This window comes from Myotis myotis, unplaced genomic scaffold (genome assembly GCF_014108235.1).
Source record: "Myotis myotis isolate mMyoMyo1 unplaced genomic scaffold, mMyoMyo1.p scaffold_m19_p_6, whole genome shotgun sequence".
In the NCBI taxonomy this organism is placed as follows: Eukaryota; Metazoa; Chordata; class Mammalia; order Chiroptera; family Vespertilionidae; genus Myotis; species Myotis myotis.
The window spans coordinates 23,070,955-23,095,606 of NW_023416368.1; the positions used below are offsets into that span (position 1 = coordinate 23,070,955).

At 35.0% G+C, this 24,652-nt stretch overlaps 1 protein-coding gene across 4 annotated transcripts in view; it reads right to left on the reverse strand.

The window, feature by feature from the left end:
• SPINK5 (serine peptidase inhibitor Kazal type 5) overlaps nt 1–15,933 on the reverse strand; it is a 72,111-nt gene extending 56,178 nt beyond the window's left edge. For 2 of the 4 annotated variants that reach the window (XM_036315656.1, XM_036315653.1), the window contains exons 1-4: nt 15,794–15,933; nt 14,558–14,583; nt 9,600–9,727; nt 7,028–7,100 (exon numbers count right to left, since the gene is read on the reverse strand). In XM_036315656.1, the coding sequence (XP_036171549.1) occupies nt 7,028–7,100; nt 9,600–9,727; nt 14,558–14,583; nt 15,794–15,848 (282 nt within the window). In that variant the 5' untranslated portion in view covers nt 15,849–15,933. The remainder of the gene's footprint in view (nt 1–7,027; nt 7,101–9,599; nt 9,728–14,557; nt 14,584–15,793) is intronic. The other 2 variants (XM_036315655.1, XM_036315654.1) reach the window with 1 other exon arrangement.
• Nucleotides 15,934–24,652: the final 8,719 nt, after the last annotated feature.

Consider the following 24,652-nt stretch of genomic DNA (forward strand, 5'->3'; position numbering starts at 1 on the left):
TAGGAAATATGTTGCATTTGGAGACTAATTTTGGGAGAATTACCATGGACTACCTCACCATTTATTTAGCTCTTTCATTTCAATGTTTTGTAGTTTCTAATGTACCAGTCTTGCATTTGCAAATTTATTTCTACATATTCTATTATTTTGTGCTATTATGATTGAAATTAATAATTTACATTTTGGATTGTTTATTGCTAGTATATAGAAATACACTAGAGTTTTGATCTTGTATACTGAAACCTTGCCAAACTTGTTTATTAGTTTTAGTAATTTTTTTCTTTTTGTGGATCATTAGGGTTGTCTATATACAATGAGATATCCCTATAATTAAAGACAGTTGCTTCCTTTTCAATCATGATGTCTCAAATTAATTAAGAAATTTGGCTTTATATTGGCTAGACCCTCCAGTTCAAGTTGAATAGAAGTAGTGTGTCGAATAGAAATGGTGGGAGCAAACATCTTTGCTTTCTTCTCAGTCTTATGGTCAAAGTACTCACTTTCTAACCATTAAGTATAATGTAAGCTGTAGGTTTTTCATAGATGCCCTTTATCAGCTGAAATAGTTTGTCTATTGTTAGTTTTCTTATGTAAATTTTTATCTTGAATGAGTATTGGACTTTGTTAAGTGCTTTTTATTCATCTATTGAAATAATCCTGTAGTTTGTCCTTCATTCTATCAATATGGTGTATCAATTTTTCTGTTGTCAAACCAAACCTGCATTCCTAAAATAATTCCTACTTTGTCATGGTTTTCTTCTTTTATGTTCACTAATATATTGTTTAAAATACTTCCATCTCTCTTTACGAAGGGTATCTGTCAGTTTTCCCTGTACTTGTGATGTCTTCCTTTGGATTTTGTATTGGAATAACACTGGCTTCATTTAGAATGAGCTGGTAAGGTAACCTACTTCTCTATTTCCTGAATGAGTCTGTAAAGATTGGTATTATTTCTTCTTTTAATATCTGATGAAAACCACAAATGTAGTCATCTAGGTCTGGTATTTTCTTATGGATTTAATTACTTTACTTGCTATAGGTCTATTTGATCTATTTCTTCTTGGGTTCATTTTTAATAATTTCTTTCTTTCGAGAAATTTGTCCATTTCATCTCAGCTATCCACTTTTATGGCATAAATGTGTTCATAATATTCCATTATAATCCTCATGATTTCTCTAAGATATATATTTACACTGCATATGTCATTCCTGATTTTGGAAATTTTTGTTTATTCTTTCTTTCCTAAGTCAATTTACCTAAAGGTTTTTCAGCTTGTTAATCTTTTCAAAGAACCAACTTTTAGACTTGATTTATAATTATTTTTTTATTCCTTATGTTTTGTACTTCATTAATTCCTGCTCTAATCTTTATGTCCCTTCTGTTTGCTTGGGGTTTCATTTGCTCTTTCCCCCCTCTATCTTTCTATATGTGGAAGCTCAGATTATTAAAATGTTACCGTTTTCCATGGATATGGAATCCATGATACAGAGGACTAAGTAAGGGACTTGAGCATCTGTGGATTTTGGTATCTGTGAAATCCCCCATGGATACTGAGGTATGACTGTATACTACTTTAGCTAAAACCTGTTAACTCTTGAGTTACTGTGTTTTTTGTTATATTCAGTTCAAATTATGTTGTTGTTTTTTTTAAAAAAAACAAACAAACAAAACACAACACACTGATTTGAGAGAAAGGGAGAGGGAGAGAGAGATAGAATCATTAATGATGAGAGAGAATTATCAATTGGGTGCCTCTTGCACACCTTCTACTGGGGATTGAACCTACCACCCAGGCATGTAGAATGGGGAATTGAACTGTGAGCTCCGGGTTCATAAGGCTGATGCTCAACCACTGAGCAGCACTGGTTGGGCTCAAGTTATGTTTTAATTTCTGTCATGTTGTTTCTTTGATCCTTCAGTTATTTGGAAATTTCCATAATTTATTTTCTTGGGGGTTTTGTATTTAATTCTTTTGTGATCAGACAACAAACTGTATAATTTTAATTACTTTTAATTTATTGAGATATGTTTTATATCCTATTATATTGTCTATCTGGGAGAATGTTCCACTGTTACTTGAAAAAATGTATCTTCTGCAATCACTGGGGAAGCATTCTCTATTTTTCAGTTTAGGTTCAATTAACTGATAGTGTTCAAGTATTCTGTATCTTTGATGATATTCTGTCTAGTTGTTTATCAGTTTATGAGAGTAGAGTATTAAAGTTTCTAAACATTATTGTTGAATTACCTATTTTTTTTCTTTTAATCCTATTTGGGGCTTATTGATATTCTTGAATGTAAAGATCGTCTCCTCATCAAATTTGACACCATTGAGGTCATTACTTCTTCAAATAATTTTTTTATTTTCCTGTCTGGTCTATTTCTGATATTTCTATTATATTCCTATTTGTATTGTCAGGCTTGTTGTTATCTCAAGGACTCAATGACTGTTCATTTTTCATCAATTTTTTTCTCTGTACTTCCACTGTTAATTTTGATTGATCTTTCTACAGGTCTAAAAGCTGCTTTTGAACTCTCTACTGAATATTTTATTTGAGTTACTTTTTAGTTCTAGAATTTCCAGTTCTATCTATGTATGTACTACTTTAGCAGAAACCCATAAGTCTTAAATTGTTATTAGAACTATTGTTCTAATCCAAATATATATTTTTTCACTGAAAATCTCGATTTGTTCATTCATTTTTATTATATTTTTTAAAGAAATCTTAAAATTTGGATTTATTTAGTATTTGAACACTTTAAGTAGCTGCTTCAAGTCTGTCGAATCTAACACCTGGAGACAGTTTCCATTCACTTTTTTCTCCTGAAAAAGTGGGTCATACATCCCCATTACTTTTCATAGCTCATACTTTTGGTTGAAAACTAGACATTTTGGATAATATATTGCAATGATTCAGAATTAAGATTTTACTGTAAAATGTTCCTGTTTTGTTTTTGTTTGTATCTTTGGGCCAAATCTCTGATTTCTTCCTGTTCCATAATATGCTGCTGTTGATGTGTCTGCTAAAAAATATTCTTAGTTTATTTTTAAGCATGGATTTCTAGGTTTTTCCCCCCTGTATCTGTATGACTTGTGGCAGACCAATGATTAGACACAGTTTGTGCTCAAATTCCTCAAGCCAGTGAGGCCTCTACCCTGTGCAGATGGACCCAGTGTGCACTGGGGAGGGCATTCAAAGATCAGGCCATTTTTGCATCTACTGCAGCATTTGTTTTACACTGGGTTTTTTCATGTGTGTGTTTTCTAAGGGCTTGTGCACAGCCTTATAGTCAACCACAACTATGTGAATTGCTCTGCTGCCAATGTGTGAGAACTCAGCCAGAAATATATTTGCCCCAACCATGCTACAACCTCGGGCCACCCCCCTTACTCTTGGTGAAGGTCAAGACTTATACCGAAAACATCTCTGAGTATTATTGTAGCCTACTACCCAAAATTAGGTAAGCTACTTTCAACAATCGCAGTGCTGACCCCCACATCCTGCCCTGCTTCGGTAGATTCTCCGCAACAAGGAAGCAACAGAGGTAAAATGTAGTCCTTAAGCAAGAGCACTGCAGACTCCCACTGTTCTAATCCAAAGGTTAGCAGTTTTTCAAGCATAAACGCTTGTCAGATGGACACAGGCTGCTGCTCTTCAGTTTCCAGAGTGGTAATAATGATTGTTTTGTTCAATTTGTTTAGATTTATAGTTGCCTTTTGGAGAAAAGATTTGCTGACCTCTTTATTCAGCCATAACCAGAAATGTGACCACTCAGGGTAATTGTCTGTTGATTCCTAAACCACATTAGAATACTTAAAAAGAGAGAAGTATAGACTCATTTTACTTGTAAAAATAATTTCAAATTCCTAAATAAAATATTAACTTTCTAAATTCAATATTATATTTAAAATACATTATGATCAAGTATGATTTACCCTAAGAAAGAATAATAGTTTATCATTAGCAAATTTATTAAGAAATTTAATTCATTAGACTGAAAGAAAAAGTCAGAAAATTATTTCAATAGTTGAAGAGACTGAATTTGATAATGACCAAAACATATTCATAAGATTAAGGAAAGAAGGGAACTTCCTAAATGTGCCACAGTTTGTGGAAAAAGCACCTATAGTCAATATTATACTTAATGGAGAAACTTTAGATGTATTCCCTTAAAATAGGGGAGAGAGGGTAGTTTGATGTTCATTATTATCACTACTGTTTAATAACTGAACTCTTAAATCCTAGCCAATAATATAAGGAAAGAAAAAGAAATAAATGAGTGGTAAGATTGAAAGGAAAGTTATAAAATGTCTATTATCTGCTATTATATGCAGATAATGTAAGCAACTACCAAGAAATAATAGAATTAATAAATAAGTTATAAGAATTAACAGAAGTTATCATAAAGTTGTTCAATATAAGATCAATCTATAGAAATCAATAGAATTTGTTTATACCAACAATAACCAGATAGAAATACCATAAACAACAAAATACCAATCAAAATAGCAATACATTTACAAATTTTCTAGGTATTAGCAAAAATTATAAAAATTCCTGCAAAGAATACTTTTAAATCTTAAAAAATACACAGAAAGTATAGAAATTAAAGAGAAAATATTGTGTGCTTTTGATTTGAGCAAGATAATATTCTAAAAATTGAATTTTACTCCAACTAACTTATAAATTCTTTGTATCCTAATCACATTGGTTCCTATACTCAATAGGGGCTTTCATAAATTCAGTAATATTTTTATTTCTAATAATTATGTGAAAAAACAACCTACACATAGGTAAATCACATGTGAAAAAAGTGAACTAAGACAGAAAACTTGCCTTATTAGTTATTAAAGCAATAAACTAATCTGAGCAGAACTGAGAACTCAAAAACACAAACACACACATATGAGCTTAATATCCTATAAACTTGCCAACCTAAATCAATGAGAAACACTGAATCAATCAATCAATCAACTAAAAACAAGTTTAGGATGGACTGAATACATTAGAAATTATGAAGAATTTGACTAGGATGATAGAAACAAAAATGGTGAAATGGAATCAAATTTGGATAAAATATTTTAGAGATTGCCAACAAGACTTATTTATGGATTGGATATTAGAGTTGGGAGGTGAAAGACTGGCAGCCTAGTGAATAAGAAATTGATGGTGCAAGAGAGAGAGAATGTCTGTAGGAGGAAAATGCTTGAACAGGTAGAGTACCTTATTCTGAGAGGGAGTATCAAGGCTAATTTTTGATGGGAGGAATCTGATCAGAAAAAGTGGGTAGATTTTTCTCTTTTACAGTGGAGAGAGAAATAACAAAAACAAACACAGTATAATTGCATGAATCCATTCAAACACTGAAAATAAAATCTAGACAGATGGCCAAACATTAATTGTCTTAATTTATAAGTAAGTAGTTTCCTAGAGAGCAAAACATGTAATCTTAAGAACTTTACTAGAAGTAAAAATTCTAACTCAGGCATAAAACGTTAACATTCTTAAAATTCTGTAATTTTATTTCTCAATAATTCTATTTGATGAAAATTCAGTAAATGTGTGTCTACAAATGAAAACATCTGACTTGTAATATTTTTTAAATAGTAGGTTTGTTAAGATTGGGATGTGTGTGTGTCATTTTTTGTCATTGCTTGTATTTTGCATTTTTAAACACCACTGATGTACCAGTTTTTCATAAAGGAAAAAGAGGAGAAGGAAGAGAATAAATCTTACAGAATGAGTCACTCTCTAAATGTGACAAAGGTAGATTTGATTGTTACGAGTAAGATGTTCTGACCCCCGGTAATTTTTTAGAATACAGAAGCAGGTCCTTTTTGCTCAGAAAAAGGATTTCAAATTGACTGAGTGGTGATTGTGTTATTGTTTTAAAAGTGAGACTGGCTGAGCCCAGCAAAGAATTTGACTAGACTTTCTGCGGAGGCTGAGGTTCTCAGACATTCTTAAGTAACACTGACAAGGAAGATGGTAGCTTAGTTAGAGTAGGGATGTTAAAGTAATTTGGGTGTGTCTGCCATGACTGATCATTTCCATTACTTGTTACACACAAAAGGAAGAAGAGGAAGAAGAGGAAGAAGATATTGGAGAAGAAGCTAAATAGAAGACCTGGAGTGGTATGAGTAGTTGTCAGGATACCTGGCAATAAGCCCCACTTGTCAATAATTTATTGTGAGACATTTGAGGTTAGAAATTTTCTTCAATCTGGATGTAGAATTTTTATTCTTTTGTTTGAATAAAATATTTTGTATACATTAAAAAATATAAAGTGAAATGGTTGTATGTTAGGTTGTATTTGTGCAGCTTCTTTCATTTTATATCATTTTTTATTTTTTAAAAAGTTTTGTTTTGTTTTTTACCACTGAACATTTTATTTTCTCAAACAAATATTGGCCTACATCCCAACCTGGAAATTAGATAAAGACAAACAACTCGAGTTAAATTAGAACTCTTCAGGTATTGGAAAAGATAGGCAATAGGAAGTAAAAGAAGAAAAGTAAAGGAAATAAAATGAATCAAATGCCTGCTAGCACATGTTAAACACTGTAGCTGGCTTTTTAAATTTGGTTTCTCATTTGGTCCCACATTCCATTTCAAAGATGAAATAAATGAGACTGAGAAAGACATAAATGGTACAAGTGACAACAACAATAAATAAGAGCTCTGAGATTTGAATTGAGTTGTACAGTCCCATGAAGGCTCTTGTTGGAGCTAATACAGAACAGGAGGAATGAGAAGGGACTATGGAAGGCAGGCGTCACACTGACTTACTCCTCCTTTCAGTATCTGTCAGGTGCCCAAAATGTTTGCAGAGTTGGGTCATGGGTTGGGCCTACGGACTAGCTGTACTGGATATAGGGCCCATCCATGGACTAAACCATGTTCCCTCCTTTCTCAGTTGGCTTTACAACAGGTATGCTAGTAAGTAGGAAATAAATAATTCTACATAGAGTAAAACATAATCTTGAAAGCAAATATGGTAAATTGACTCCAAATAGTCTCTTACCTTTGCGGGGGCAGTGGCTCCAGTGGCTCTTGCTAAATGCGTGGCCCTTTTCTGGGTTTTGGCTTCTTTTTCCCTGGAAGAGAGCAAGAAATAGCATAGCTTAGACATACCTGCCCAACTTTTAAGGATAACAGCATACATGGTGAACTTAATTCTGACTGTTCTCCTCAACCCAGTCTGGCAGATCCAGAAATGAGCAGAGGTACCATAAATCTCTGCTCAGTACTGAAAAGTATCTCAAACGTGGTTCTATTGGCAGCAAGAATCTATGCGTTTAACTGCACAGCAGATTATTCCCCCCTTAAATACTTCCAACATCCAGGTGGTTACCAACTTTAAAGCCGTCTGTACCATTGTTGGAATGCTCTCTTTGAAAAACCGTATTATTGACTGATTACTATTCCACTGTGTAACTGTACCACAGCTTTTTAAAAAATATATATTTTATTGATTTTTTTACAGAGAGGAAGAGAGAGGGAGAGAGAGAGAGAGAGTTAGAAACATCGATGAGAGAGAAACATCGATCAGCTGCCTCCTGCACACTCCCTACTGCCCTTGACTGGAATCGAACCTGAGACCCTTCAGTCAGCAGGCTGATGCTCTATCCACTGAGCCAAACCGGCCAGGGCAAGTACCACAGCTTTTTTATCCACTCATCTACTGATGGGCACTTGGGATGCTTCCAAATCTTGACTATTGTTAATACCGCTGCAGTGAACATAAGGGTGATTATTCTTTTAAATTAGTAGGAAATCCTACCTGTTGCAACAGCATGGATGGACCTGAAGAGTATTATGCTAAGTGAAATAAGCTGGTTGAAGAAAGACAAATACCAGATAATTTCACTTACATGTGGAATCTAATGACCAAAGTAAACTAACAAATAGAAACAGACTCATAGGTGTTAGAGGGGAAGGGTAGGGGAGAACTGGGTAAAAAAGGTAAATGGATTGAGGAAAAAAAACTTTATAGACAGACAACAGTGTGGTCATTATCAGAGGAAAATGGAGGTGGGGGGAGGTAGAAGAGTTATGGTAAAGGGGGGATAAATGGTGATGGAAGAAGATTTGACTTAGGTGGTGAATATAAAATACAATATACACAGGATGTATTATAAAAGTGTATACCTTAAACTTATATAATTTTATTAACCAATATCACCCCAATAAATTCAATTTTTAAAAAAAGGAAAAGAAAAAGAAAGACCATATTCTTAATGTGTAAAAATCTGCCTTCCTGTTTTGGACCCAGTTCCAACCTCTGAGGACCCACAGGACAACTTTAGAAATTTGAAGATAGTGTTTATGCCTCATACAGTCTCCTTCTTTCCAGGTTAAAAAAAAATTTATTCCAACTTATTTATATAGGTAATAAATATAATAATGGAGTGAGTGGCTTCAAAGTGACAAACTGCCTTATGTGTCTTAAGGCATTTTATATTTGTTTTAAATTAGTTTTCAGTAAACTTATTATTTCGTAGTATCGGTCTACTATCAAAACATCTAATGAAACAAGAACGAAACTTTATGGTAAATAATAGACTTGCTGGTTTACATTCAGCTTCCAAGAGAATAAGGAAGGATTCTTCAACCTTCCCTGGGCCTCACCCCACTCTACATCTTGCCCTGCCTTCCCTCATCTTCCCACAGTCTCTTCTTTAGACTTCATTATGTGAAGTGACCAGAACTTCATTATGTCAATATTATTGACTATGTCAAATTAAATCCCTTGACACATACCAGGCTGGCATTTAAAAAGCTAATTATCTTAAACAGGTAAGCTTAGTTATTGGCTTGATACCAGTGTTGAAGTTTGGATGTTGGTCAGAAATTGAGAATGACCTCCCTGTTCAAAAACAAATGAGGACACTTTGATTTGAGGTTTTGCAATTGATAGCTCAAGCCATCTTCTACTTCTGAGGTGTCACTGGAGAGAAGGAAGTCAAGTTAAGAAGCATTGCGTAGATGTTGGTTAACTTCCTGGATACTAATTCTTTCTGAATTGCAGGTAATTGCAAGATATAATTAACTTTTTAATCCATCTCATTTTAGCATAATCCCAAATGTCTGAAGACACTGGCAGGTCACAGAGTCAGGGTGTATCCTGCTTAAATTCTTCTCCTGGTTGGCTGCCACAAGAAAAGTTTGACATCATTCCCAAGGGGCTTTTCTCCATCCCTAAGGTACAATAGGATCAGGTCTTAACAGGCCCACGGAATCTGACTTTCTTTCTTAAATTAATTTTTCAGAGCCAGGAAACTCAAATTGGAATTACATCCTCAAAAGATTATTAAATTTTACATAAGGTATTCATGCTGGGCCCTCTGGGTGTTTTGGAATACCATGTGTGTGATGATTCAGCCTTTCCAGGTGGGTGGCATTTACCCAACTTTATCTGATGAGAGATGCCAGAGTGATCTACAAACTATTTTTATTTAACCATTTAGATTTAGAAAGACATATTTGCCAAGAAATAAAAAGAATATGCCCTGACCGGTTTGGAAAAAAAAATATATTTACTAGTTCAGAGATCAGCCGGTATCTCAAACACCTGGAAGAGAACCTTTACTCACAGTATCATTTTGCATGTGGCGCATTTGTTGAGGAACATTATTCCATCAGGGCTCTGAAGAAGTTTTTTATCCTGGGAACAGAACAGCTTCCCATTTTTCATCAATACCCGAAATTCACTGCACGCATCCTAAGGGAAAGATGAAAAAAGTTGTGTTTACTGAAACCTTATCAAAGCAAGACCTTCTAAGAAAAACTTCCTTGAACGATATTACTTAATAGCCACCACCCCTTTTATATAGAAGACGCTCACTCAGTTGTTATAAATAATACAAACAAAAACAGTGACTCTGTATATTGTATAATGTCTATTGGAGATGCAAATTCACCTAATAAGCATTCATCTAAAACAATTAGTGGAATGGAAAGAACAAGAAACTGGGAATCAAAAAACTTTATATTTCATGGTTCTCATTTACAAGTCCAGTAGACTTAGCAAATTAAATTTCTCAAAGGCTTACTTACCCTATCAATAAAAATCAGGGATTATAAATATATACATTTCACAGGTCTTCTGAGGATGAAACATAACATGTAAAAGCCCTCAAAGAATGTCTGATGCTTATAGATATTTAATGTTGAATTTCTTTCCTTCCTTTTTCTCCTCCTTTATTATTATTGTTTTGTTTTTGTTGCTGTTGTGCTGTTGTCATTATTCTTGGAAAATATGCTGATGGCACATATAAAACATCTAGCACACAGTGGGTCATCATGTGCTGTAAGAAGGGCTCTGAAAAGTTGCTGGAGGACTGGGACACAGTGTGTGAATTAGACACTGTAAAGAGCCTCTGCCGTGTCAGCAAAGGATGTACCCAAGACACCAACTCCCGGAAGTGTTAACAGTTGTTCAATTAAAAAGTGGAAAACAAGTTAAAAGTTGAATGAAAGGACTCCTTGGTCATATATGTTTGGAAAACATATTTATAGACTAGCTCCTCTTCTGAAATGAAATTAACCTCAGATCCAACTAACTGATTTACTAGTAAAAGCTAACAAAGCTGCAGTTTCCAGGCCCTTCACTATCACATCTTTGGGGAGGCTTAGTTGTTCTATATTTATTAGTTAGTTAGTTAGTTAGTTTATTTATATTTTTTGTATATTCTCTGGAACTACTATTTTACTATTCTGTGTGATATCCTTCAAGACATGGAGTGCTATGCTTGGTTTTGGCTTTCTTTTTGTTAAATGCAGATGGCAGCACTTTACCAACTTTAGGGAGGAGAGGGGAAATCATTCTGAATAATATTTTACCAGGTACTGCAAATGTACCATTAATTTTAAGCTCCTAAAAAGACTGAGTGACATACAGTTCTCCAATAAAATACATTGAATTAAGAAATGCATGAAAAGAAAGAACCCTCACTTTTAAAGATCTGTCCACTGTCCTTATTTCCACCTATTCTATTATTTAAAATGCTTTCTATTCCCTATTAGTTTTGCAAATCCACTGGCTCTTTAGAGCAAGTCTTTAAAATCTAAGTTTTTCCTTTGCAAGAGAAATAAAATCTTGCTTTGAGATGCTTGCATCAGAAAAAAAATTAAATCGAGTCTTTGCTCCAACTCCAACAATACAACCTCTTCCAAAGGATTAATTATGGAATTCTTTTCAGCTTCCTATATCTTTACAATAATTATTCAATCAATCAATAAAACACTTATGAAATTGCTTTGCCTGGTACCATAGATATAATGGTATATAGAGAAATCCTTGTTTACATGTTGGTTACCACCTAGTGGGTAATGATGTATTTAACCTAGCCTCTTAAACATAGAGGCAGTTGAAAAATGATTAATGGTGAAAAAAAATGGTAACTAAATAATGTAAGAGACCAGCCCTGTGAAATTTTGCGAAGGACAACCTACTGAAATATCTCTAAATTTATGGTCACTACCCAGTGATCTTATCTGAGTAGCACAGTAATAATTTCTGACAACAGACTGACATGTGGGCCTCTGAGATCTGTGTCTGGTCTTTAATTTTATAGTATCTTATGCCAGCATTGCAAGTTACTGCTTAGCATGCCAGATATAAATGATTCTATAAAATCTAAGCAGAAACTTTGTCATAGAATCAGAGAAGACCCTGGTGTCTTTGTAATAGAAATACATCCCTTATAGTCTTGGCCGGGTAACTTAGAGCATCGCCCCAATACACCAAGGTTTGAATTTGATTCCCCATCAGGGCACATACAAAAAGCAACCAATGACTGCACAAATAAGTGGAACAGCTAATAAATGCTTCGCTCTCTCTTCCAAAAAGATCAATCAATCAATAATAATAAAAAAAGAAATACATCCCTTGTGAGGTAGGTCTTAAAGTATTTAAAACAAGATTCAATGATAACACTGGAATAAAGCTTTAAGTAGTTTTTAGCAATCAATTGAACAAGAACATTGTCAATCAGGACATTCCTGAATCAGACTTCTCTCATGTCAAAATTAGATGAGCCCCTCATTCCTACAAAGACCCACTCTTTTTTTCCTTTTTTTGTCAAATGAACAACTCAGGCCTAGAAAATAGGTTAAAAAACTTGTTCACAATGTTTAACTAGTTGAGATTCAACACTATCTTTATGAAACAGAAAAAGGCTGTAAAAATTGAAAGCAGTGGTGGGTTTTTCTTTGGGGAAAATATAATATATTCCCAATTACCATAATAAAGAGGGTTTTGAAATAGGAGCCAATCTGGACCAAAAAGGCATGGGGAGGTGGGGGGGGGGGGGGGGGGGGGTGTGAAATCCCAGCAACTGTTTACTTGCAGGCTTTGGCTCGCATTGTTTGGTTATTGTTGCTCTTGTTTGTGTTTTCCCCAAAGTCCAGGAAAACTGGAGCCCTCAAGGGCCAAGCTCTTTCTGTTTCTGTCAGTGGCTGCTTTACAGCCCATTGTCTTCCATTGTCCCTCCCCAGACATCATAATAAAATGTCCCAGGGAGTTGGTATTATTCCTTGTCTGTGTTAGAGCATGAACAAGGTTGCTTTGGCTTTCTAATGACCCTCTGTGATGACAAATATAAGCACATGGTAGAGATCCTTGCAGTTACTACAGGACTTTTCCATGCTGCTCTGGCTCATGTTTATAACTTTCAACAAGTTACTGACGGAGCTTGAAAAATAAAATTCCCAGCACCGCAAGAAAGACTAAATCAATAGTTTTCATTTCTGACAAAATATCCAAGGACTGTGGTCAGAAACATTTCCAGAGAAATAATTACTTCTTGGTGTTTTTCTTGCTTATTCCAACATGAGAGGTGGCTAACTTTAGGTTTTTGATGTTTTAGTGAAATAGAGTTTAAAGCCATAAACTGTGTAACTGTACCAAAGCCATAAAAAGTATCGGTGCAGAATTGGATCTATCCACTGGAAATCACCGCCCATTGTCATAAACTCTAAAAATAACTTATGGCTTCCTGAAAAATGAAGTTTGCACAATATCCTTCTTTTTACCACTATGCAACATCCCAGTGAGCAAGCTTTTTAATTTCCCCAAATACAGCCTTTTCCTTTTCTACTCTACCATACCACTCTATTTAAACTATAGAGGATTCTCCACTTCTCCTTAATCAGCAAACAGATGAAATAATAGAGATTATGATGAAATTCTCTAGAACATTCCAGGAAAAAATTTCTTTTGAAAAATTGTTATAATAAAATATAGCAAGAGAGTATTTTACCATGGTTCTAATAGTTTCATTGTAGAAAGGGTTTTTTTTTTTTTAACTGTTTTAGTATCTTAATATTTATGACTTTTGGGAGATGTAGCAAATATTTGCTATATACATAGCACTGTTTTAAGTGCTGAATTAATGGCATAGTTGTGTGTGGGTGTGTGTGTGTGTGTGTGTGTGTGTGTGTGCATGTAACTGGCCCTTTTAAATTTTTTTCCAGATATATAAAATGATTAACTTCTATAGAAAACAATTCTTTTAGCTCTCAAACAAAAGGCCTCTAAGAAAGAGGCGGTAAAGAGGGCCTTTGCCATCACGAATGCTTCTGGCTGGTCTGCTTTAAATTGAAAAAACATCTTCATGACCTTCCCCACCACCTTTAGACCCCTGTTAGCTTCAGGGAGAACTTACCTGACTATCCCAAGAAGAACTAATACCACCTCCATCCCCAGAAATTCATTATCTTCCATCCTCCTGTATTTTTCTCCTAAGACTACTCTTTATTAATGTACTATATGTTTTTTACTAATTTACTAATTGATTTGTCTGTTTTCCTCCACTGAGATGTAAGCTCCATGACAGAATGGTTCTTGTCTTTCTCCTTTACTTTTTAATATCTCCAGCATCTCAAACAAGATCTGATTCATAATACATGCTCAATAAATATTTATTGAATGAAGTATGTACACTGACATTATATAAGATATAGCCAACCCCCTTTTAACATAATAATCACAAGAAAACTAATTTCTGCTTCCTGTGTGTGTTTTAGCTGTTAAACAGAACAATACTAATTCACTGGTGTGTTTGTGGAATCTTTTTTTTAAATATATTTTATTGATTTTTTACAGAGAGGAAGGAAGAGAGACAGTGAGCCAGAAACATCGATGAGAGAGAAACATCGATCAGCTGCCTCCCGCACATCTCCCATTGGGGATGTGCCCGCAACCCAGGCACATGCCCTTGACCGGAATCGAACCTGGGGCCCTTCAGTCCGCAGGCCAATGCTCCATCCACTGAGCCAAACCGGCTCCGGCTGTTTGTGGAATTTTAAAGCACTCCTATAGCATGGTAGATCCCCTCTTGCTCACACCCATTATTATTAATACAGTGATATGTGTGTGTCTGAGATTCATGCCTTAATTCATTTAGACCTGTTTCTGTGTTTTTAGCAAAAGCTATTAGCCCCTATCAGTATAATGAGTCTGCATTATTAACATCAAGGTGTTGGCCAGGAAACATTTTTCTTTAGAGATCTTGGAATGAATTCAATGAACAGAAAAAGCAGGACTAACCTGATTTTCATTCATACTGGCAGCATCTGGAACACAAAAACACACAAAAAACAAAGTTAAAGGGATCTAAAATATTTAATAAGTAAAAGAAAAAATTTGATTAGTGCAGTTCCTTATTCACTTTACTGGAAATATGTTAGAAAACCACAAATTATTTTTGAACACATTGAAATGAAATGAGGGAATGGCCACAGGAAATCAGTGTATACACTCAGAAAGGTCCAATTACTTTAGAAAATAATAATTATATGTTTCCTGACCCCCTCAAAATATCTAATTTCTAAAATCCTTTCATTAGTAGAGTATTTCAGACCTCTTTTAAAATGATAACCTAAATATCAATTATATTATAACAACTACAATTTGAAAGTATAATGTAGCAGAAAGTTTAGATCATATATACACATAAAATTTAATTTTCTGAATTCTGGTTACATTGCATCCTTATGACAGCTACAAAAATTAGAGATATGATAAAAATTAAGTTTAATTAAAATCACAGACTATATTATACTCCATCAATATGAGACACCTTTTTGCACCAACACATTTATCCTAGAAAAGTGAGCATCATTTGTGCATAATGTTTCAAACTCCATCTAGGGTTTCCTTTTAAACCATGTAAATGCTTCACAGCAAGATCGCTCTAAGCAATCTGTATTCCCTCCAAGTTCAAGTAGCAAATGCAGAAACCTACCTCTGAGCTCCCACAAAAGTCCCTTCCCCTTTATAAGAAGTGCCTTTAATCCATTTAGCACAAATAAAATATGCTAGAGGGTACTACTGCTTTAAAATAAGAATAGATGATTGAATTTAAATTGTTAATATTTTTATAAATATGCTATTAAATATATATACCTATATATAAAACATACATTGAAGTTTTAAATATATATTATATACATAATTCCTATAAGTATGAATTGATATGCTTGCTAAGAGGGTCATATCAAGAAGAATCCACTAGCTTTTTAGTACTAATGTAGAATTGCTGGAATGATTTCTCATGGATAAAATTCAGAATATCTCAAACTCCTTGCCATTTCTAAAGATAACAACATCGTTATAAAGCCACATATATAATTCTTTAAAGCTCTGTGTCTAGCAAGATATTTTAGGATTACATACATTTATGTAATCTTGAATACTAAGTATGGGCAGGGGGAGGGAGACCAGTCTCTCCCCAGGGCTTTGTGGTTTGTGGCAAGAGGCTTAGATTACATGCAAATTGCTTACCTTGTATGAGGCAAAGAGCCAGGCTCAGAAGTACTGGCACCGTGGTTATCTTCATGATGAAGATGATGTAAGCTGGTTATAATTCTGCTCCGTGCATTGCTCACCAGCTTGTGCTCGAGGACTGAACCCATTGCGATGCAGCTTACTTTATATATACCTGATGACACACACCCACCCACAACAGCCAATGTTACAAAACCAGTTGTTCAAGGTCGTGCTAGACTTAAGATACCACATCAATTTAGCTTCTTCCATCCTTTAGGATCCTGTCAAGGGGGCAGATTTGAACAGATAATGTCTGCTTCCAAAGTAATTCTAAAAGAAGACAGATCGGTTGCACTACCAGTCACGTAAACACTGAAAGATTTCACCACATCTGGAGAAAGCTGCTTTATAGTAAGAGAAGCAAGGATTCTTGTTGCTTCCATCCACAGATGTCTCCATTCAGTGTCACATACTCGTATATAAGTTAGAGTTGAATGATCCTAAAAGATAACCCTGAAAAGTTCTAGCATTGAATACATGGGGAAACGGAAACTCAGAGGAGGAAAAATGACTTTTCCAAGGACATACACTTTAGGTGGAAGAGGGCAAAGGTGGGACTTAAAAGACCACAAACACCCTGGCCAGGTGGCTCGTTTAGTTGACGCATCATACCTAGGTTGGGGGTCAATCCCTGGTCAAAGAGCATATGGGAGGCAACGGATTGATGTTTCTCTTCCTCTCTCCCCTTTTTTCTCCACCTCCCTTCCCCTCTCTCTAAAATAAATAAAAACATATCCTCAGGTGAGAATTAAAAGGAAAAGAAAGTAAAAGAAAGAAGAACACAAGTTCAGTATTTTCTCAACGAACACAAGTTCAGTATTTTCTCAACGCCATACACTGCTTCACCATCACAGACTGTAAAGGCAGAAACTTTGTGGAATCAAAGCTGGCACATAACTACTTCTTAAAATCCTCAATCTGAAGGATTAATTTATGTTCTAATGCTTAATTTTAGAGTTAATCACACATCATTATCAGGAACATTAGAGACTCCAGGTTTAACTTTCCACACAGCCCATTACTCCCCAAGTTCCAAAGGTTGGGTTCCAGTGCCCCACAGGGTCCCACACCTATTGAAGGGAGTTTTTAACTTTATCAGATCAGAACCCTTTTAAAGATTGTTTCAGAAAAGCTAATCTAAAGCTAGGGGACTTTGGAATCACATCAATATTCTGAATAACATCAAAGCTAAAGTATTTCCCTTTTCTATGAAATAATTCATTCCCTATGAAAATATAATCATTAGTTTCCAGGTCAGCACTATTAGCTTTGCTTATTTGCAATTGCTTAGTAAAATTAGTGACCTAAAAAGCAAGTTCAAATTGCGTTACTGTTACAGGAAAGAAAATTGATGCGATTTTCAATCGGTGTGCAGCCAAGAATTTTTAAAACATGCAATACATGACTATTTATTTAGTCAGGGGCACGGACCTCTTTCCCCTTAAATTGTAAAATAATAAAATGACAACAGCCAATATAATGATAACTGTCTAGTGAGAATGAATCAAAATTATGCTTATTTGTTAGCCAGATAGGCAAATATATAATATTTTTTGGTATGCCGCAAAATTTCAGTAATTAGTTTATGTGTGCCATGAGATGAAAAGGGTTAAAAATTGCTGACCTAATAGAAAGCTAATGGGACAGGGAGTCAGGAAATTTATTTCTATTCCTGCTTTGCAACAACATAGAAAAATGGAAATGTAACTTACTTTGGCATATGATAGATCTGGGTCCAACTCTTGACTAGTTACATTGCCTTGGGCAAGTTGCTTATTTTTTTCTCAGCCTCAGTTTTTTAATATGTAAAATGGGAATAATAAAAAAACATTGTAATTTTACAACAATTCTATATTGTTGTAAGAGGTAGAGGTAATTCATGTGTATGTGTGAGTTTGTCATGCTTAGACTAAGTATATGTGATAAGCTATGTAGTTAAAGATAGCTGGTCTTGCATTTTATGTCATTATAATGATATGTTTGTACTAGGTAATTTCTGAGATTCTAAGAAAAGTCAACATCTCTTGAACATGGACCTTTAACAACAGATTAAGGTTTACGCATCATAGAATAACATCCCCAGCACATTCTGATATGAATTTGAAAGTCAACATAGCCCTGACCGGTGTGGCTCAGTGGATAGAGCATTGGCCTGTGGACTCAAGGGTTCCAGGTTCGATTCCGGTCAAGGGATGTTTCTGTCTCTCTATTCCTCCCCCTCCCTCTCTGTAAAAAATCAATAAAATATATTTTAAAAAAATAACAAGAGTAGAATGATAGGCACATACTTCTTTTAAAAGTCAACATGTAAGTTCTTTTTCATTTTGCTATGTTCTAAACCACACTACCAAAACTAAATCAAAGCATTAGCCATTTAAAACCTGCACAAGTCATTTCTAGATTTTAAGCATCCTTGATTCCCTATCACCAGTTATAAAAGTCTCTTCTAAATATTGACATACTAATGCTAACTTTTCATCTTTCATCTGCTGTGTCTGACTATATGAAATGTGTCCCAACCACTCACACTTATTATCAGTGGTAAGAAAGTATAATGCCTTACAAAATAATTGGTGACTGTGTAATATGTTCTGGTGAACCCCAAATCAAACCCAAATGGATATTCCCAGGAGTGGAGGTGGTACTAGGGTGGAACAAAAGAACCAAAATATGATTGCATGTCTAAAGAATCTCTGCTATGAGGAAAGGCTGAAGGAGTTGGTTTCCTTCTTACGGGGAAAGAGCTTCTCACTGACACCCAGAACCTTGTGAAATGATGAATAAGAGGAACTGATAACTTCTTCCAGCAGGAGAAGGTAGTCAAGAGAAGATTCAGCGAGCACTCCCAGCTTTGGACGTACGTATCAGCTGGCGCATGGCATCAGGGCTTTTCCTCCATTTCATTTCAGGAATGTTGTAAATCCAGATGTGATTCACACTCTGTTAGTTACTCCTTATTTCGGGAAAGCCAAGACATTTAAATTCAAATGAATGGGACGGAGGCTTTTGAGATGAGGGTTTGGGTTACCAGTATACTTTTATATTAGGTGATCAGAGTACTTTTTCTTAAATTCTAAATTCCATATTTTCTTTTCAGCTCTTTTCATTATTCATCAAACATGTAAAATCCCATTTCATCTCATTAAAAAGAAATAGAGCTGTAATAAAAAATATATAGATTTTATGATTCAACATATGTATTGAGTGACCTAGAATCTGTATTCACATCAAGGATATTGATATAGAAGGAACAGATGAGAAAAGTATGAAGCAAACAAGATTTTGCAGACCAATAATCTTATTGAAGACAAAGGTTATTTCCAAAAATTCAAAGTTATCAGATCATTGCTCAAATCTTCTCTTTTCCTATATAGAGATATCCTTGCTAATCATGATAGTTCAATATATAATTATAATCCCTTACCATCAAACCACCTTCCACACCTTTTCAAACTATCTGCTATTCATTAGTTCTCTTGATTTGGTTACACAATGCTGTGTGGTAGCAGAATAGGTGTTATTATCCATTCCTTCCTGGCCCAAAATGATACGATTAACAAAACCCCAAGTAGGAACTAGGTTGGATGGTAATCCCAGCTTGTCACTTTCTCACCTTTTACACCCTATGTGGTTATCTCAAAGCCTTTCTGGCAATTCAAAGAGAACCCAGACATGATGGAGCTATAAATTACATACAGCATTCTATTGCTAATGTAGCTCTTTCCTAAAATCCTCTGCTCTCACACATTCACACACACACACACACACACACACACGCACGCGCACCAACATACGTTCATAATGATTTGGTGGGGAAAGGTATGTTGTGACCATGGCTGAAAAGTATGTGTCCCAGCAGACCTTAGAGGATGAAGCAATTTCTTTTATAGTTTCTTAATTTTTAATTGTCTTTCCTATCAGTCTTGTGTTTTCCCTATTAACATGTCTCTCCTATACTCTCCTTTATGAAAGACACTAATTGGAAAACAGCCTTTACACACTTTATTACCTTGAAATCTTCAACAGCTAACTTCACTCCCTCTGAGAATTTCCTTCTGTTTGTCTAGAAAGGCTAAGAAATTATAGAGATAAGCATCTCATTTTATCTAAGAACAGATGGGATGGGCACCGTTTGATCACTGAGTATACAGACCCTGCTATTTATAGATATAATTGTTGCTTTTATTAGATTAGGATTAAGAAAACACAGAAGTTTTAACGTCTAATTTTTAACTATATTAAGTTTTGTGTATTGGACTAGAGGCCAGGTGCACGAAAATTCATGCACTGGAGGGGTGGGATTCCTCAGCCCGGCCTGCCCCCTCTTACAGTCTGGGAGCCCTCAGGGGATGTCCTACTGGCAGCTTAGCCCAACTCTGTGGGAGGCAACTGGGGTGATCAGGGGAAGGCACCACCCCCATCACCCTGCTACTGCTGGCCACTGCGGCTGCCTGCCCTCGGCCCTCACAGCCACCGCAGCTTTGTCCAGAAGAACATTCAGCTGTCCAGTTTAATTAGCATATTATGCTTTTATTATTATAGATTATATTTGGTTCTTAAATATAATGTCCAGCTTCTCCCTAAAGTTCATGCCACTTGAACCCCTGCTCTATGGCACCATCACCTGAAAATTAAGTACATTATAAAGTTTCCTAGGATTAATCTTGACTATAGAAAACAGAGGTTTACAAAGCTACAGTCTTTTTTAAAAAATCACAGTTTCATTCTTAGCTAGTATACTGAATTTTGACAAAAAAAGTACTGTATATTTTATACGTAAAATATTTATGTATATATACAATAAGCAAGACCAACATTGTTAGATTTATAAGCAAAATTAGAAAAAAGTAATCCATATATCTTTATAAAACTTTTGCATAGAAATATGAAATGTGTTAGCAGTTATTATACACTTACTGACAGGTACAACAATAAACCTAAAGGCTATCATTCCATTTATCCTTTTACAGGTAAATAAATTGAAGGTGGGAGTCTATAAATTTCCCAAGGTTATACAGCCTGTAAGCAGTGGTCTATGCAAATTAGAACAGTCAATGCAAATAAAGGCAGTCAAACCCGAGAGCCTAAGCTCTTAAGTACCATACACTGTAGTGACCACACTATCTACATCTTTGACTAACTTACCTCAGATACTCACTGTTGGGACTGAACTGTGTCCCTCCAAAATTCATACTTGAAGCCTTCTTCCCAGTACCTCAGAATGCGACTATATCTGGAGATAGGGCCTTTAAAGAAGTGATTGAGTTAAGGTGAGGCCATTAGAGTGGGCCCTAACCAAAACTATCTGGTGTCCTTATCAGAGGAGGCAGTTTGGACACACAGAGAGACACCAGGAATGCTGTGCATAGTCACATAGTTTGCAAGTGATCAAGCTAAGACTTGGTCTGAACATAACGTTTTTAGTAAATCAAGTCACAAATTAAATAGCACTAATCATTGGGTCATGCCACAATCTTGATTCATGAGGCAGATAAAAGGAATAAGAGAATGAATAATACATATGAAATCGGAGAATTCTCAGGTATGGAACCAAATGACTAAAATGTGATTTAAAAAATTAAAAATGGCAATCCAAAGGCAGGTGTTTTGGTATATCCAATCAATTCCAAAATACTCCCCACATGAATACGACAAATATTTCCTGAATGCCTACATTTGCCTGGGACTGTGTGAGAGCCCAGTGTTAACTTGTAAAAAAAAGGAGATATGTCTCCAACATCAATATCTAAGAGACTATAGTCTACTGGAGGAGGTAAAAAATAATCATACAAATCATTATTCAACTGAATCTGTGAACATGTTCTTTAAAAGATGTCCATCATACCTGGCTGATGTGGCTCTGTGGATGAACGTGACCTATGAACTAGGAGGCCACGGTTTGATTTCCGGTCAGGGCACATGTCCAGGTTGCAGGCTCGATCCTCAGTGTGGGGGGTGCAAGAGTCAGCCAATCAATGATTCTCTCTCATCATTGATGTTTCTTTCTCTCTCTCCCTCTCCCTTCCTCTCTGAAATCAATAAAAAATATATATTTAAAAAATATCTATCATGTTAAGACAGCACATAATACAGATATTTGGCTTCTAGATGGAAACGCCCTGATGAAATTAGGCTAAATTCTAAAAATAAAAGAGATGGGATTAAAAAGATATAAAGCTTCATCTATCTAAAAATTCAGCTAATGAGACTAAATTTATCCGAAAGTAATTATGAAAACCAAATTTTTCCTCTGATAATTTCTTTTATCTGATATTTTTAGTTTCCACTATATCACTAGCTAGTTATCTAACACTATCTGGGGGAAGGGGGCAGGAGCAGGAGTTGAATTTAAAATTGAATATAGACATTATTTTACATTTAGTGGGGTTTTGTTTATTTTGAATGACAATGCCCATGTGATATTAATGGTAGTACAACATTTAGATTCATATCAATTTGTAGGAGTAATGCTGATTTTTATCAATTGAAAGCTTGAAAATGTTGCTGAAAGGAGAGAAAAAAATAAAAAAGACTGGTTTGCCCTAAATAATCTAGGCATGTAGTAGGGAAGGTAATACTTCTATCAGAAAAGAAGTAATTCAATAGAATATACAACATAAAGAGTCATAAATGTACAGATGGAGTGTCCAGGAAGATATATTATTTCTCTCTGGGAGATAGGCAATGACTTTTTTGGAAGATGTGGCCTTTGAATTGGGCCTCGAGGGTTGAGGATATTTGAACACGTGGGGATGAGAATGAGACTGATTTTTCAGAGCAGCATAAGCAAAGTCCCAGGGGCAAAATAATGTGGGATCTCCATGACAGAATATGTAGTACTTTTTGACTGCATGGATAGAAAAAGGAAAGAGTAGAAAATAGTTTTAGACAAGTAGAGTGTTAGATGGCTAAAATGAACAATAGGATTTTATAATCTGTAAACAAATCAAATGCTGGCAAGTATATACTAGTAGAGAAACCAGACCTCTCATATGTTGCTGGTGGATGTAAAATGGTGCAGCCACTCTGGAAAATAGATTGGCAATTGCTTAACAAACTAAATATATGCTTAGTATACTACCCGGTATTGCACTTTGGGCATTAACTCAAGAAAAATGAAAATTTATAACCACACAAAAACCTGTACACAATTGTTCATATTAGCTTTATTTGTAATAGCCAGAAATTGAAAACAACCAAAATGTCCCTCAATAGGTGACTGGTTAAACAAATGTTACTACACTGCACCACGGGCTCCTATTTAGCAATAAAAAGGAATGAATTATGTCTATACACAACTTGGATGGCTCTCAAGACAGTAAAAAAGCCCATCTCCAAAATTCATATACTTTAATTTATATAACATTTTAAAAATTATAAAATTATAGACAAGGAAAACAATTTAGTGGTTGCCAGAAGTTAAGGATGGCTGTTGGGTACGGGTTATATGTCACTATACAGGGTAGCACGAGGAAGATCTTTGTATATGCTGATGTGGTGGCAGTTACACAAATACACATGCATGCAGTAAAATAACATTGAACTAAACACATGCCTTTAGTCAAGGTAGAGTTCCTATTTTTGATATAATTATGTAAGATTTACCTATTGGGGGAAACTGGTTAAAGATTTCTTATACTATCTTTACAAATTTCTGTCAATCTGTAATTATTTCCCCCAAAAGAGTTTGTAAAAATATAGACTACAAAATCCTACATGCTTTCTATAAAGTTAAATATACACTTACCATATGACCTAGAAATCTCACTCCTAGATATTTACCCAAGAGAAATTAAAACATGTCCATAGAAAACCTATGAAAGAATATTTATTGCAACTTTATTCATAATCACTAAAATCCAGAAACTACCCAAATGTATATCAATTGGGGAACAGATAAACTATTGTACATCTATACAACAGATTTCTACTCAAGAATAAAAAGAAATTAACCATTATACCTGTTACAACAGGAATGAACATCAAGAGCATCATTCTAAGTGAAAGAAGCCAGACATAAAATATGCTATTTAGGATTCCATTTATATGCCATTTTTAAATTATAGGGGCATAAATCAGATCAAGTTGCCAGGCTGGGAATCAAGGAAGAAGGTGCAGATGGAAATACAGGGTGGGACAAAAATAGGTTTACAATTGTTCATATGGAAAATAATACAATAATTAATAATAGCTCTGGCTTTTGGCTCAGTAGATAGAGCGTCAGCCTACAGACTGAAGGGTCCTGGGTTCAATCCCGGTCAAGGGCACATGCCCAGGCTGCAGGCTCCATCTCCAGTTGAGGGCGTGCAGGAGGCAGCCAATCAATGATTATCTCTCATCATTGATGTTTCTATCTCTCCCTCTCCTTTCCTCTCTGAAATCAATAAAAATATTTAAAAAATAATTAATAAATAATAGTACAAGAGTAAATTCTGTGTTTCACTTACTCTAAATTATAAACCTACTTTTGCCCTACCCTATATTTTGGGGTGATGGTCCAAATCCATATCTTAATGGTGCTGGTAGTTTCATATGACAAAAAAAAAATTCATATTCAATAACATACTATTTTTTACAACATTATATATTTATGCATTAAGGGAGATAGACACAGAGTGACCAAAAATCATTCTATTTGTTATCTCTGTCTAGTGGAATTATTTGTGATATTTTACATTTCTCTCACTATTTTTCTCATCTATTAAGTGTTTTGCACTAAGTAGGTATTATCTTTAAAAACAAAAACGTTATTTTAAAAAACTAGTTTAATATTTTTAGGGCTAGATAGGACATTGAAAGTCAGACAACTCTCCT